Genomic DNA, 14,076 nt, shown 5'->3' on the forward strand with positions numbered 1-14,076 from the left:
ACCATATGGCATACCTAATGGAAACAAGGATGATAGCCTAAACCAACAGCTACGGGCTTTGGCAGCAGCGCTGCCCCGACGCCTTCGAAGAATATGTCGACAACTTTGCTGGGAGTTCCCAGTGTTGCGGCAGCGGCAATTGGGAGTTTGCTGTATTTGCGACAATAGAACAACAAGGCGTTACGTACATGCAATGTTAAACAGGAAAATACCGGTATGTAAAGATTCTATATGTTTGTTGGCTTGACTGTATTCCCAAAGCCGGTACCAACATCTTTGTGGCCTATATTGCCAGTTGCCTTTTTCTATTCGCGGTGCAACCGTCCGTCGCTTGATTTTTCGCAATCAATGTTGCAAAAGGAAAACCAAAGGAGGTAGCCGCTCCCGTCCGTCGCTTGATTTTTCGCAATCAATGTTGCAAAAGGAAAACCAAAGGAGGTAGCCGCTCCCGTCCGTCGCTTGATTTTTTGCAATCAGTGTTGCACAAGGAAAACCAAAGGAGGTAGCCGCTTCCGTCGTCGCTTGATTTTCGGCAATCAAAGTTGCAAAAGGAAAACCAAAAAAGGAGCCGCTCGCGTCCGTTGCTTGATGTTTCGCAATCAGTGTTGCACAAGGAAAACCAAAAAAGGGAGCCGCTTCCGTCTGTTGCTTCCCAAGGCTGAGAACAATACCTTGGTAAGCACATTGTGTTCCAATTTATGTAGACCTGTACCACTAGATGCACAACACAATAAGAACTCCAAAGTATTATTCCATTTTCTTTCCTCTATAAGATATGTATTAATATCAGAAGTATTGCATTTATCCACTTCCTAGAGGGGAATCCTTTCTTTTCTTCTTTCGTTTTCGCATTCAATTTCCTTTTGAAGGACTATAGTTTGGTTTTAGCCATTGACCTATCCGTTCGTTCCCAATAGCTGGTCCAATACTGCAATCTGTGGCCCCAACCCTTGTAGCAACACTGCCTTGCATTTCTGCAAGGCCTTGTTGCAGAATTTCAGTCATTAGTTCTGCGGCTTCAGAATCAAATCTAGCCAACTTCGACATTTCGTTGTAGAGATGTAGATTGTGTGTAAAAGGATTTGTTCCTGATTGACTTACTTTCATTTGCAATTCTTCCACCTCCACTGATAGATCCATATCATCACCAGAGTTGTCCATTCCTGCTTCACCTTTACTCAATCCATCATGAGGTACATGTTCCTGGGATAGTTTAATTTCCTCATGTAGGCTACCACTTGCTTCTGGATCAATTGCTTTTCTTGTGGTACTATTCCAGATCCCATACGTTTTCAAAGACCACAACCCCCAAAAATTACTTTTCTGAACAATTGGTGGCTCACTCACTTGGTAGCGAACATTCAAAATAAGTTGACTCCTTCTCGCCCTTTCCAATTTGCCAATGGTCATTGCCTTCCAAAAGTGGACCTAATTGCTCATTTTCGTACAAAGCCTCGAGCTTGTCTGACAGGTCCTTTTCGCCAGACTTGTACAAATACACATTCCAGTATTTTGACCATCGGACCGATACATCCATTGCTGTTGGTGGTCTATCAAGCACCTTGTAGATATGGCTTGCAGGCTCGACAGAGCATCGGTTTGAATCGCAAACGGCCAAAAGCAAATGTTTCTGAAGATGACGTGTATCAGTCGTGAGGATGGTTTTCATACACGCGAGACTAGGTGATCTAGCCATCCCCGTTAATATTCTATTTATGTATATCTTCATCTTTCCTAATTGCAGTTTCTGAGGAACCAGTTGAGGACCATAAGGATATTTGCGTTTGGCTTCGGTCCATATATCGATCAATACGTCACTCCTTGGAATTTCGGGAATCTGTCAATAATTGGTTTAGGATTGCTTGTCGTTCGACTGTCGTTTCGGGTTTCTCTGAGAAGGCGAAAACCTTGCCCAAGGATCAATCACAGTGAGGTCGCTCTCTAGCTAGTAGTCTAATGTAAGGCATTTCCAGTTTTCTGTAAGTGCGGTCTTCTGCTGCTGGAGAGTACCTTCTGATTTTGATCAGCGTGACAATAGAAACCGTCGCTAACGCGCTTCTCTGGAGGCCAAGGAGAAGCGAAACCAGCACCCCAACCGCAGAGAACAGCTTCTGTGATCGTGCTTTGCAAGATCTACTTGAGCTGCTTCAACCAGAAGACCGGGGGCGAACGAGATACATCAGGGGTCGCAATCATCCAAATACCACTTTTGGTCGCAGGGAGTAGATCATGGTTCCAATCATACCAGTCGTTGAGCGGAAACGAGTCGACCGCGAGGAAGACATTGAGGTAGAGGTTGCCAACGACGACTCTTCGGGATCTTCCGCTATTGACAGCATGCGTCCAGTGGTCCCTCTACCACGACGGAAGCGTCGGAGGCGTACCATCGTCGACGCCTTCCACCACATTAACCTCACCAGTCGCAAGAATGGGGAGCAGCGCCAGTGTGAGAAAGAAGATGGCGATGCAGACTCATCGCAAGCTGTCGCCAAGTTCGAAGCCAGCGACGTCGATGTATACTCCACAACAAGTAGCCTGGAAGATGAGTATGAGGATGACGAGGACCAGGATGATCGCCTTCTTTCGGACCGAGACGAAAACGAACGAAACGTTCTTTTAGAGCTAGTTTTCGGGCCCACCGCTCCCGGACTGGCTCCCAAAAACCCTGTGGACTTGAAACTGCAAGAGTTGATACGCCAATCGTTGCAGCAACAGCATCAAGTTCCGCGGAGTCTTTGCGATGGAGGAGAAGAAGAAACGCAAGATGATATGAACATCGATGCCGTTTATAGTAGATCGGCATTCTCTGAATCACGTCAAGGCGCAGACTCCATACGGCGATCCAACTCGCTCCCAAATTTGTTCGTGCATGAGTCGACGGTGGAAGAAATGGATATTTCCGACGATCTATGAAAGTATTGTGTATTTTATGTTGAGGGGTGGGGGGACGATGGTTTATTATTGTAGCGCTCCATACAATAACATTTTGAGTTGCCGTAAATGCACTCGTCTTATAGTGGCAGAAAAAATTTCATTAGTTCACTCATTTCAGTCAGCACCGGTTGCGGAGAGGAGCATCTCAAATACATTCACTGTCAGTCAATCCCCTTCGCATCTCTCACTTTGCGTGTCACCTTCTCTGGAGACATTCTTGATGTGAGAGAAGAAAAAGACCCATCAAAAGTGTTACAATAAGGTACTGTACTAAAACTTATAAGACCTTCCAAGTGCAGGAAATGTAAGACTTTTCTAAAATTGCATGGAGCTTTCGTATCTAGAAAGCCCGCACGCTTCCAAGTCGGTAATTGTTGCTGTACGCTTCAATCGCCTCCGCGCCAACTCGGTAGCAAAAGTCGCCGAAAGCTTCAAATTGCTGTCGCTGTTGAATAAACATGGCAAGAATTGGCTCCAGGGTCTTCTCGAGATCGTCCACATCCATCTTGGCCATGAACGGCCAGGCAGTTCGGGTCAATACCGGCGAACCACCCAGCCACACCTGATACGATTTGGCACCGTCGCCTACAAAGGCGAGTTCAGCCATGTAAGGGCGCGCGCAACCATTGGGGCAACCAGTCATGCGGATCATGATTTCTTCGTCGGACAAGTTCATCTTGTTGAGGAGGCCTCGGACACGGTCCAAATACGCAGGCATCAACCGTTCCGCTTCAGTTTGGGCAAGCCCACAGAGAGGTAGTGCGGGACAAGCCATTGCTAGGCGATTCAATGGATCCACGTGTTCAATCGGTTTAATACCGTGAGCATCCAGGAGATATTCGATGCCTTTCTTGTCATTGGGATTGATGTCCCGTAATATAATTGATTGCGTCGGGGAGAGAATCATCGGAATATTGTATTTGTCGACAATTCGACGTAGGGCGGTCTTGAGACGGAACTTTCCTTCGTCCTTGACACGACCATTTTCAATGTGCACGCCGCAAAAGAGCTTGCCATCACCTTGTTCCCACCATCCCATCCAGTCACTGTATTTCCATTCCACCATTGGACGCCACGGCTCGATGGGTTTACCAAAATATGACTCGACCAGCTTGCGGAAGTCCTGGATTCCGAGGGTATGCACCAAGTACTTCATACGAGCGTTCGCACGTACATCGCGGTTACCGTGATCCCGCTGGGTAGCCACAATGCATTTCATGAGCTCCATTGCGTCTTCCTTGGAAACAAAGCCAAGATGATCAGCGGCTCGGGCAAAGGTATTCTCCTTATTGTGCGTGCGACCCATACCACCACCGACCATGATGTTGAACCCTTCCAGGTTTCCGGCCGAGTCAGTGATAACTACGGCACCAATGTCATTGGTGTAAATGTCGAGGGAGTTGTCCCCTGGGACGGTGACACCAATCTTGAACTTGCGTGGCAAATAACGATCCCCGTACAGCGGTTCGACACTGTCATTCAGTACGACACCACGGCCGGTATCGTGTTTCATGACCTCATCAATGTTGTACCCGGAAACCTCGGTGTGCCAAGATTCGACAGTGGCGGCCTTTTCCCCATCCAACCAAATCTGCGAAAAGGCGGGTGTCATAGGGCGGAACAGCTGCGCGAAGACCTTGGACCATTCACGTGCGTGTTCATACGCAGGATGCGCAAAGGGAGCAGGCGTCGTCATGACGTTTCGTGACACATCGCCGCAGGCTCCGACGGTACTGGAACCAATATTCATGATGGAGGCAATGACTTCCTTGAGCGAACCCTTGAGAATACCGTGCATCTGGAAGCACTGTCGGGTTGTCGCACGGAGATCCCCTTGTCCCTTTTCGCGTGAAAGATCGTCTAGAAGTCGATACAAATCCGGTGGTAGCTCTCCAGCGGGTTGCTTCAGTCGGAGCATAAATTGGTAGTCCTTGGGCCCCTTGGTTTCGCGATTGTTCTGCATGTACGACCCGTGGTACTTGAGAATTTGGTACGCATCCTTGGAAATAGAGATCTCTTCGGTTTTAAGTTGCTGTAAAGAACAAGCGAGGATCTGTGTTAGAGTCAGTCTTCCGTGAAAATAGATAAATAAATAAAGACTTCGACGAGCAAAACACAAAACAAGATCAAAAACACCGATCAGAGTTTACCCGAAAAGGTCCACTGGCTTACGGGACCGGGCCCTTCTAGTCGTCTGCATCTATCGATCAGACGGGGAAAGAATGACTTCATCAACTCGGTGTACAGGGTTTGCGGGGAAAGAAAGGAAGAAAGGACAAACACAATTTCAACTTTGTCGGCTGACTCAACATAGCAGAGTGGCTTACCTCAATAAGGGGATGCACCAAGTGATTGGAATCTATCTTGAGTTGCTCAATCTTGGGTAGCTTCTTCGGCTTTGGTTTCTCCAGGACCATGGAAAGAGAAGAGGTCCGTTGACGCCTGCTGGTGACCCTAGCCGGGTGAAACGAAAAAGCCGTCGTGGAATACGATTGGAGCAGAAGTAAAGCTGCCGCAGCGGAGCTCGAGAACTTCATGGTGCTACTGCGTGGGATTCTCGGGAGCAATTGCTGCTGAAATGTTCGGTTGTTGCTGGAAACAAAACAAGTGTTAATGAATGGTGGAGATCCGATTATGCAAACCCCGAACAGATTGTATCCAGACAGCAGATGATGGCAGAAAGTGTGCACACAGAGAAACGAGCGAAACCGTTGTTTGTTTGTGTTGTTGTCGTCGTGTTCTGCCTTCGGCGGTGCCAGAACCTGTTCGTCTGTCTATGAGGTTTGGATCTTTCGGGGTCGGAAATCTGCGGCTGCCCAGCGTTGCCACCGCAGACACACAGAACCATTGGTGTTGGTGTTCTTCGCATGCGGAAGACAGCAAGACTGTTCAATGACGCAACGGTTCCCAAACGGACGGCAGAACAGAACCAAAAGAACTGTGGTGGCGTCGACGACGTCGTCGTCTACGTTCCGTGATCCAACAGGCCACTATTTCCGATTATTAGATTTCGGTGGCTGTTCCAATTCTGCACACTGTATTTGCCAACGTAAGGTAACTGTTTTATTGTTGATTGACAGTGAAAGAAAGGAATTTACGGTTACATTAGATTTGTTACAATAAACTGGAGTTATGATTGCAGTAATATTGCGCAACTACTCTCTAGTAGAAGTTGTCTGACAATCTAGTGTTTGAGTGCATTCAATTGCTAGAGTAGACATTCCTTTTGGCACAGATTACAACCAAGGTGGACAGAACACTGTTAGGAACAGAGTCTGGCAAAAAAATCTGGGCAGTGTTACAAACAACCTGCAATAAACCTAAAGGACTTAGGGACTGTAAAACTCTACTTGTTGGCAATACTCTCCTTGGGTTAGACAGTGGATACAAGGACCTCTGTATAAAACGCAGTGTGGATCAAAGAACAAATAAAACAAGGATTGAAGATTTGGACCTATAAACTAGTTTTTGTTTCCCAATTTCACCCATACATGACAAAACTTGTGAAACTATTACCAAATCTCCTTTTGTTGTCACAATATCCATGTACCATGATACACACTCACATGTACTTATTATGGAACCAAAAATACCCTTCATAACACACATGGTGCGGAAAATGGAGCGTGTCAATTTACATTTGTTTATCAGATGATACGTATGGTCTGTCCCACTCTGTTTCCACCGTCAGAACACAATTGGCTACGTTGCATTCCCTCCCATGCATACCTGACTGTGTGGGTGCTTGATGCATCCACTTTACAAAGACAAGTATTTGCTTGGTATGCATAGAGCCCATTTTGAGCCTCATGCAGAGATCAAGGGTGTCTTCCTTTTTGAGAAGGCGGAAATTCTTGGATAAATTAATGCTGTTGTTCAACATTACACCTGCTACTGCTATTAGAATGCAGATGATGTCATGGAAGACAACCATCAGGACCTTCTGTTCCACATGGTCCTTCTGGGGAATGGAGTCAAGAACATCACTGTGGCTCTGTGCTGTTGACGGTTTTTTTTTTAAATAAAAAAAATTATCTACAAAGAAGTAACAAATTTTAGCATTGTGTGGCTATAATTTATCTATTTGCTGAGGCACTTGGATAATCTGAGTGATTCCCAAACAATTGAATTTCAATCATGTCAACAGTATCTATTGACAACTTTCATCTAGAGGGAAACTGTAGGGTAACCAGGAATACTGTGTTCCTAGCATATCAGTTTTGATACAACAAATCATTAATACTGTGTTCCTAGCATATCAGTTTTGATACAACAAATCATTGTATACACTTCATCCAATGGAAACCAGAGTTGTGCATGTTGCAAACATTTTGATGCATAAAGCAAGGCCCTTTAAGTCAAGTTGTCTTATACGCCTCATGCAATGGAAACCAGAGTTGTGAAAGTTGCAAACATTTGGATGCATAACGCAAATATTTGGTTTCCTATGAGACGCTTTGTATTTTCCTCCGGTATACCACACACAGGTAATGACCCCACCAAGGACAGTCACCTGGCCACTGCCTCTGTCCTACAACAGAGCCAGGAAAAAGGAAGTGGCAACAAGGCCAAGATCTAGAGCTTGTGGATTGTAGATAGATGATCCAAAAAACAGTGCTAAAAACACAGCAATTTTCTTACAAAGTAGTGTCAAATAGTAGCATGCATGGCTAAAATTTATCAAAGGCACCAGTCTTTGCAGGCATGGGGAGATAGGCCGGAATGTTTGAGGACATTGCATCCAGTGTAAACAGTGACCACTTCAGAAGTGGGATTGTTTCTGTCCATAGTAAAGCACATAGCATCAGGCAATGGAGTGGGACAGCCAATACTTATCACCTGACTAACGGATGTATATGGATACACCCCATTTTCCGTGGCATGTGTGTTATGAAAGGTATTTCCGGTTCCACTATAAGTATATGTGAGCGTGCGCCATGGTATAAGGATACTATGGCAAAGGAAAGATATTTGGTTTTGTTTGAGTTTGTTCCTCAGGTTTTGTTGTATCTTAGCAAATCAGAGGAACAACAAGAACTAGTTTATAGCACTAATTCTTCAATCATTGTTTTATAAGTTCTTTGATCTGTATTGCTAGTTTACGCATAGGTCCTTGCATCCGCTGCCTAACCTGAGGGGAGTGTTGCCAACAAGTAGAGTTGTACTGTCCCTAAGTCCCTTAGGTGTATTGCTGGTTGTTTGTAATAACGCCCTCTTCTCTTTACCAGGCTCTGTCCCTAACAGCGCTTCTGTCCATATGGTGTACATTGGTGTATATCATAACAGAACCTAACCAAGAAAACCAGGAGTCACAGTACACTAATAAAGGTCAAATATGAAGGGAACCTTAATCAAGAAGGGTTCACAAAAGCATCATTTACATTTCAAAGGGGATAACAAGAATCTCTCTACAAAGAATTACGTGAGATTGGCAAGAACTCCAATTCTAATGTTGGATCTCACCACATCCATTTTCATACGTCAAGTTTCATGGATTTAGTATGGTTTCCAATAAGCAGGAAGCAGTATAGCTTATACACACAATTAAACTATAATCTAGCAATTGAATGCGCTCAAACGTTAGATTGTTGTAAATGCCCTAGCAAGTGGTGCAATACTACTGCTAATACAACACACTTCTGCTGCGCAGACACAGCAAGCAATCCCCATGGCCAGCACTAGATCAGTCAGGGTCCTGTTCCCCTCAGAGGGAGGTCCCCTCGGAGCCAACAATCCGTCCGCAGGAGATCCACCTCCTTCAGACAATGACGCAGGAACGGAACCCAGCAACAAATCCAGTCTTTCAGCTCAAGTTGTTTGCGTTCATCAAACTCCATGCTTTTCTATCTCACCCAGTCTCTTGCAGGGATGTCGGGCAATATTGGACTACAGCATTCCGAAGATTGCAAAGCTTTACTTTTCGGCTACAAAGCCGCTCAAGGCAGGTGCTCTCACACCTCTACTTTTGAGCCTTGCACTCAGGGCTCGCAAGCATGGATAGCACGGACACGGGAGTAACGGAATTCTCAAAATTCCGAACAACATCACCAATCCAAACAGTGACAGCAAGTTGCTCATAAAGGAATATGGTCAAATCTCCCTTCCCCACATCCGCAACTATGTTGGTACATTTGCAAACATCGAAACTCGCAAAGTTCAAGATGATGAGGCACTCTACCAGTGCTTGAAAGTGTCGCTCACCCACAAAGAGATGGCGAAAATTGATCTCTACAAAACCAAATGGATGGTTGCAGGCAAACCATTGGGAGTTGTGATGCTCAAGGTTATCATGTGACAGGCATACATCAATACAAACACAACAACAATGCACGTGCGTACAAAACTCAGCAAGTTTGACTCATACATGGAATCTCTCGCGGAAAACAATGTTACTCTTTTCAATGAGTATGTTTATGAGCAGCTCCATGCTTTGACAGCTTGCGGCAAGCAAACACTTGATTTACTTCCAAATCTTTTCAAAGGATACAAAGGGGCCAAGGATACGCAATTTTTGGAATACATCCGCGAGAAGAAAGCCAAATTTGAGGAGGGAACAGACTTTTTGGAGCCGGAAATTTTAATGTCGCAAGCATCTATCAAATATCAAACTTTGGTGGAGAAAGGAGAGTGGGGTGCCCCATCCAAAAGCAAAGCAAAGATTCTAGCTCTAACCCTACCCAAGTCAAGGAACTTCAGGCAAAGAAGTTGGAGAAACCTAAGTCTAGAGCTAAGGGTGACTCAAAAGGGAAGGAGAAGAAAGGGAAGAAATCCAATAAATCAAAAATGGATAAGTATGCTTCAATCAAGAAGCCAAGCGCGTCGGAACCACACACAAAGACTTTGGACAGAGACAAGATTAAGTTCTGTGCTAATCATCAAGCTTGGGGAATGCATTTGGCAAGCAAATGCAAGGGCTGCGGACTTGAAAAGGATTCAAACAGAAAGCCAATTCCGAAAGGATCTGAATCCAATGCCACAGACAAGAAATGCCCACCCTCAAAGTTACACGCCGCAATCATGTGGATGAGCAAGGCCCTAACAACCAAAATTAAGAAGGCCAAGACCAAAGAACCACTGAATTTAATACTCAAGGTAATGTCCTAGATCATCCAGTCCATCTGGGACAGTACAAAGTAGAGTGTTAATGATGGTGGTCATATATAGTTATCTATCTTTATATGACTTGCCTGATCCAAACTCCTATCCACCAGCCTACCAACAAAAACCAAAATGGTTCAAGCAACTCAAGCAACACTGGAAACCTATTGGCAAGTGGTTGTACACAAAAGCAAAGGGGATAGGCAACCGCATTGAGTTGATCAAAACAATATGCCAAAATTGTTCAACAGGTTGCTACATACAACCAACGGTTCTAAAGCCTTGGTTCAATGTACCAAGGGCAGTCGCCATGGCAACATTAATGTTGCTAAGCGCCAACACACATGCCAGAGCAGCCCATTGCGTCGGTTTTGACACCAATTTGACACAAATTCATGTCAACAATTGTGCTACTCAAAGCATAACCAGCATTAAATCCAATTGCGTCGGTCCCATGAAACCAATAACGCAAAAGGTAAAAAGCTTTGACAGCATACAAGTCACAAACATGTTTGAAGTGGCAATTGAATGGACAATCAAAGACAACCATGGGAAGCATCACAAAATTTGACTTCCAAAGTTGTTTTTGATCCCATTGTCACCAACTCGGCTCCTGTCACAGCAACATTGGTCCCAAACATCACAGGACATTCAACCATTGCCAAGAGGCACACAATGCATCACATACAATGATTGTATTGTACTTGAGTGGGAGCAACAAAAACACCGGCAAACCATTTTGCTGGATGCTAGAGGGAGTAATGTTGCAACGTTCACAACCACTTCCAAATTCAAGAAGTTCAATGCTTTTTGTACAGAGTGTTCAGTCAACAACAACACATTCATTTCCAAACCACTCATACATAGCTCTTCCACCGCATCCGACAGTGAGGAGGGGGACAATGATGATCTTAATATCAACAAGAAGTTCACGCAAAATTTGGCGACAAAATTGAAGACTTCATCGGCCCATTTGGAGAGCTCCAAGACGGACCAATTTCTACCGATTTTTCCCGCAACAGCCCAGCCCAAACTGGAGATGCCGACAGTACAGACCCTGTAACCCCCGTAATAGAGGACAAAGGAGACGTAGAGACGCAAGGCAACCCATCAGCTTTGTTTTTGAGACGACGTCATTGACTTGGTCATGCTTCCATGACCAAGATCTGTGTGCTTGCCAAAGTTGGACTGTTACCGGCATCACTCAAGGAGTGTCAAATTCCATTGTGTACTAGCTGCCTGTATGGCAAAGCCACTTGAAGGCCCTGGCGGACTAAGGAGTCATCAAAAGATACAGCAAGACCCATTCAAAAGGTTTCCGGCCTAGGACAGTGCACATTGGTGGACCAATTGGTATCAATAACACCAGGTTACATTGCACAGCTTCATAGCAAACCCACATTAAAGCAATACCATGCTGCTACAATATTTGTCAATCATTTTTCTTGGCTCAGCTACATTCATATTCAAAAGCTCTTAGTTGCAAAGCAATCATTTGAGCGGTATGCCCATACTCACGGAATAATCATCAAGCACTATCATGCAGACAATGGCTTTTTTGCCAACAACAAGTTTCGTGAAGAAGTGAGAGAGAGAGCAAACAAACATTATCCTTTTGCGGAGTCAACGCACACTTTCAGAACGAAATTGCGGAATGCCGCATCCGCGAAATACAAGATCACGCCCAAATGATGCTCATCCACGCAACAAAACGGTGGCCCAACACAATAGACTGAAATCTATGGCCATATGCACTACAGATGGCAAACAAAACACGCAATCATCTACTGTCACTGAAGGGATCAGTTCCACCAATTGAGATGTTTGCATCAATCAAAGTTGCTTTCAACCCAGCGCACTACTACATATTTGGAGCCCCAATCTACATTTTAGATCAACGCATGCAAGCCGGTCAAACTATAGACAAATGGTCTGATTGATCAAGAGTCAGAGTGTATCTGGGGCTTAGCCTGCAGCATGCAAGGACTGTTCCACTGGTACTAGACATTAGGACAGGGCTCATGTTGCCACAATTCCATATTCAAGTGGACTCTACGTTTCAGACAATGAGAGCTAGCTTTGGCAATCAAGCACCCTAATTCCAGTGGAAATCAAAGTCTAGATTTCAATTAGGCATTGGAACAACCAGCAGTCAGACAAAGACTTCAACGGTCACACCTTCAGAGGGAGCAGCTCCCATTGAGCAGGGAGAAAACGCACAATCGGATTCAAATCTTCCAAATGAGGCTTTGGACAACAGTCAAGAAGCCGCCTACAACGGCGGGACTTCAGAGGGAGACAATCCAATTGAGCAAGGCGCGGAGCCGACAGCTGAGTCACAGCAAGAGGCCCCAACTTTACAATGTCCTACACGAAAGAGAGTAGCCACAGAGAAGTATCTGCAATACTTGGAGCAACAAAATCCAATTTTTGTAGCATACAGAACAATTGTGTACCAAAGCGCAGACATTGATCCACAGGACTATATACATCCGCTTGAGGTTTTTGCAGCAACAGCAGGCCCCAACACAATGTACCTTCACAAGACCATGAAGCAACCTGAAAAGGCACAGTTTCTAAAGGCAATGCAAGAGGAGGTACAAGCACACACCGACAATCAATTGTGGGAGCTTTGTCCTAGACGCTTAGTACCACAAGGCACACATATAATACCAGCAGTATGGTCAATGAAAAGGAAGCAACACATTCAAGCTAGGCTAGCTTTTGACGGATCCAAGCAATTCACGGAGTCAACTTTTGGGGAAAAAATGCGCCAGTTGCAGCATGGCCTACAATTTGTTTTATTTTACCTTGTGCACTAATCAACCATTGTAATATGCCACAAATCATGCTTGTTCTAGCATACACACAAGCCAAAGCGGAGTGCAAAATGTTTATGAAGATACCAAAAGGATTTACCGTCAACACCAAAGATTCCAAAGAATATGTTTTATGCATCAAGAAGAACTACTATGGACTCAAAGAAGCTGGGCACAAATCAGCATCTAGTTTCTGAACTTGTGGAGTGTGGTTTCACGCAAAGCAAGCATGACACATGTTTGTTTTACCGCGGTCAATCAGTATATGTTTAATACACCAACAATAGCATCCTTGTATGTCCAGACCGGAAGAACTTGAGCAACTCAAACACAATGTGACAAATGCCAAATTAAATCTGACTAGCAAACCAGGAGTTTCAGACTTTTTGGGAGTGAAAATTGATTGACAGGGTGACAAAATACATCTTACCCAGCCACATCTCATTGATTCTATTTTAGAGGATTTTGAGGCTAAACATTGACGGAGTTGCAACAAAGCCAATACCGGCATTGATGACAAAAGGCTTTGCAGTCACCTTGATTCCAAGCCATTTGATCAGCATTTTTAGTATTGCTTGGTCATTGGTAAGCTCAATTACTTGGAAAAGGCAACGGAATCCGACATTGCATTTGCTGTCCATCAGTGTGCCCGTTTCTCTGCTAATCCAAAGATGGAACATGGGAAAGCGGTCAAGTGGATTGGTCAATATTTGTCACGATGTATACCAAGACGACATGTATTCCGGACAAGTCCCACTTAAGGTAGGTGATGGAAGTGTGAGTCAAGGTGAAGATCGTGTTGGGATCGTGGCAATTATGTCGGCCTTATTGTACGACCCGATGTATACGCGGTACGATCGGGGTCGCACCATATTGGGAGCCGCAAGAGTCGGATATACGAACGAAGATTAGGGAACAGTCCCACAAATCATAATGCAAGGTACAGGTACGATTGGGTACTCGCTGAGTGATTCTGTGTGGGATTTATAGTGACGAGAGATATACTCTATGTGGGAGCAAGATTATCTGGCGCATGATAAGAGGTTGTTCATCTGAATGAACAGAACACTTCTCATGATCTAGTAGTAGAATAATCTTCCTCTCATTGTTTTAGAAAGTCATTGATCCAAATATTGCATTAGCATAGGTCCTCGTATCCGCTGTCTAACCCGTGGGGAGCGTCGTAAGCGAGTTGAGTTTTACAGTCCCTAGGCTCGCTTAGGTG

At 44.8% G+C, this 14,076-nt stretch overlaps 3 protein-coding genes across 3 annotated transcripts; 1 reads left to right on the top strand and 2 right to left on the bottom strand.

The window, feature by feature from the left end:
- Positions 1 to 797: 797 nt before the first annotated feature.
- On the bottom strand, positions 798 to 1,537 carry PHATRDRAFT_42534 (predicted protein; the record flags this gene model as incomplete). Its single annotated transcript, XM_002177037.1, has 3 exons — positions 798 to 974; positions 1,102 to 1,256; positions 1,348 to 1,537. 3 exons carry the CDS (start codon positions 1,535 to 1,537, stop codon positions 897 to 899), a joined length of 423 nt encoding a protein of 140 aa, XP_002177073.1. The 3' UTR covers positions 798 to 896.
- A 674-nt stretch (positions 1,538 to 2,211) lies between these two features.
- On the top strand, positions 2,212 to 2,913 carry PHATRDRAFT_42535 (predicted protein; the record flags this gene model as incomplete). Its single annotated transcript, XM_002176529.1, has 1 exon — positions 2,212 to 2,913. The coding sequence occupies exon 1, from the start codon at positions 2,230 to 2,232 to the stop codon at positions 2,911 to 2,913; it is 684 nt and encodes a 227-aa protein (XP_002176565.1). The 5' UTR covers positions 2,212 to 2,229.
- An 80-nt stretch (positions 2,914 to 2,993) lies between these two features.
- PHATRDRAFT_24374 (predicted protein) lies at positions 2,994 to 5,645 on the bottom strand. The gene is made up of 2 exons (XM_002177038.1): positions 5,262 to 5,645; positions 2,994 to 4,966 (listed from the first exon to the last, which is right to left on the bottom strand). Exons 1-2 carry the CDS (start codon positions 5,469 to 5,471, stop codon positions 3,275 to 3,277), a joined length of 1,902 nt encoding a protein of 633 aa, XP_002177074.1. The 5' UTR covers positions 5,472 to 5,645; the 3' UTR covers positions 2,994 to 3,274.
- Positions 5,646 to 14,076: the final 8,431 nt, after the last annotated feature.

Source organism: Phaeodactylum tricornutum, chromosome 1 (genome assembly GCF_000150955.2).
Source record: "Phaeodactylum tricornutum CCAP 1055/1 chromosome 1, whole genome shotgun sequence".
NCBI classification, from domain to species: Eukaryota; Bacillariophyta; class Bacillariophyceae; order Surirellales; family Neidiaceae; genus Phaeodactylum; species Phaeodactylum tricornutum.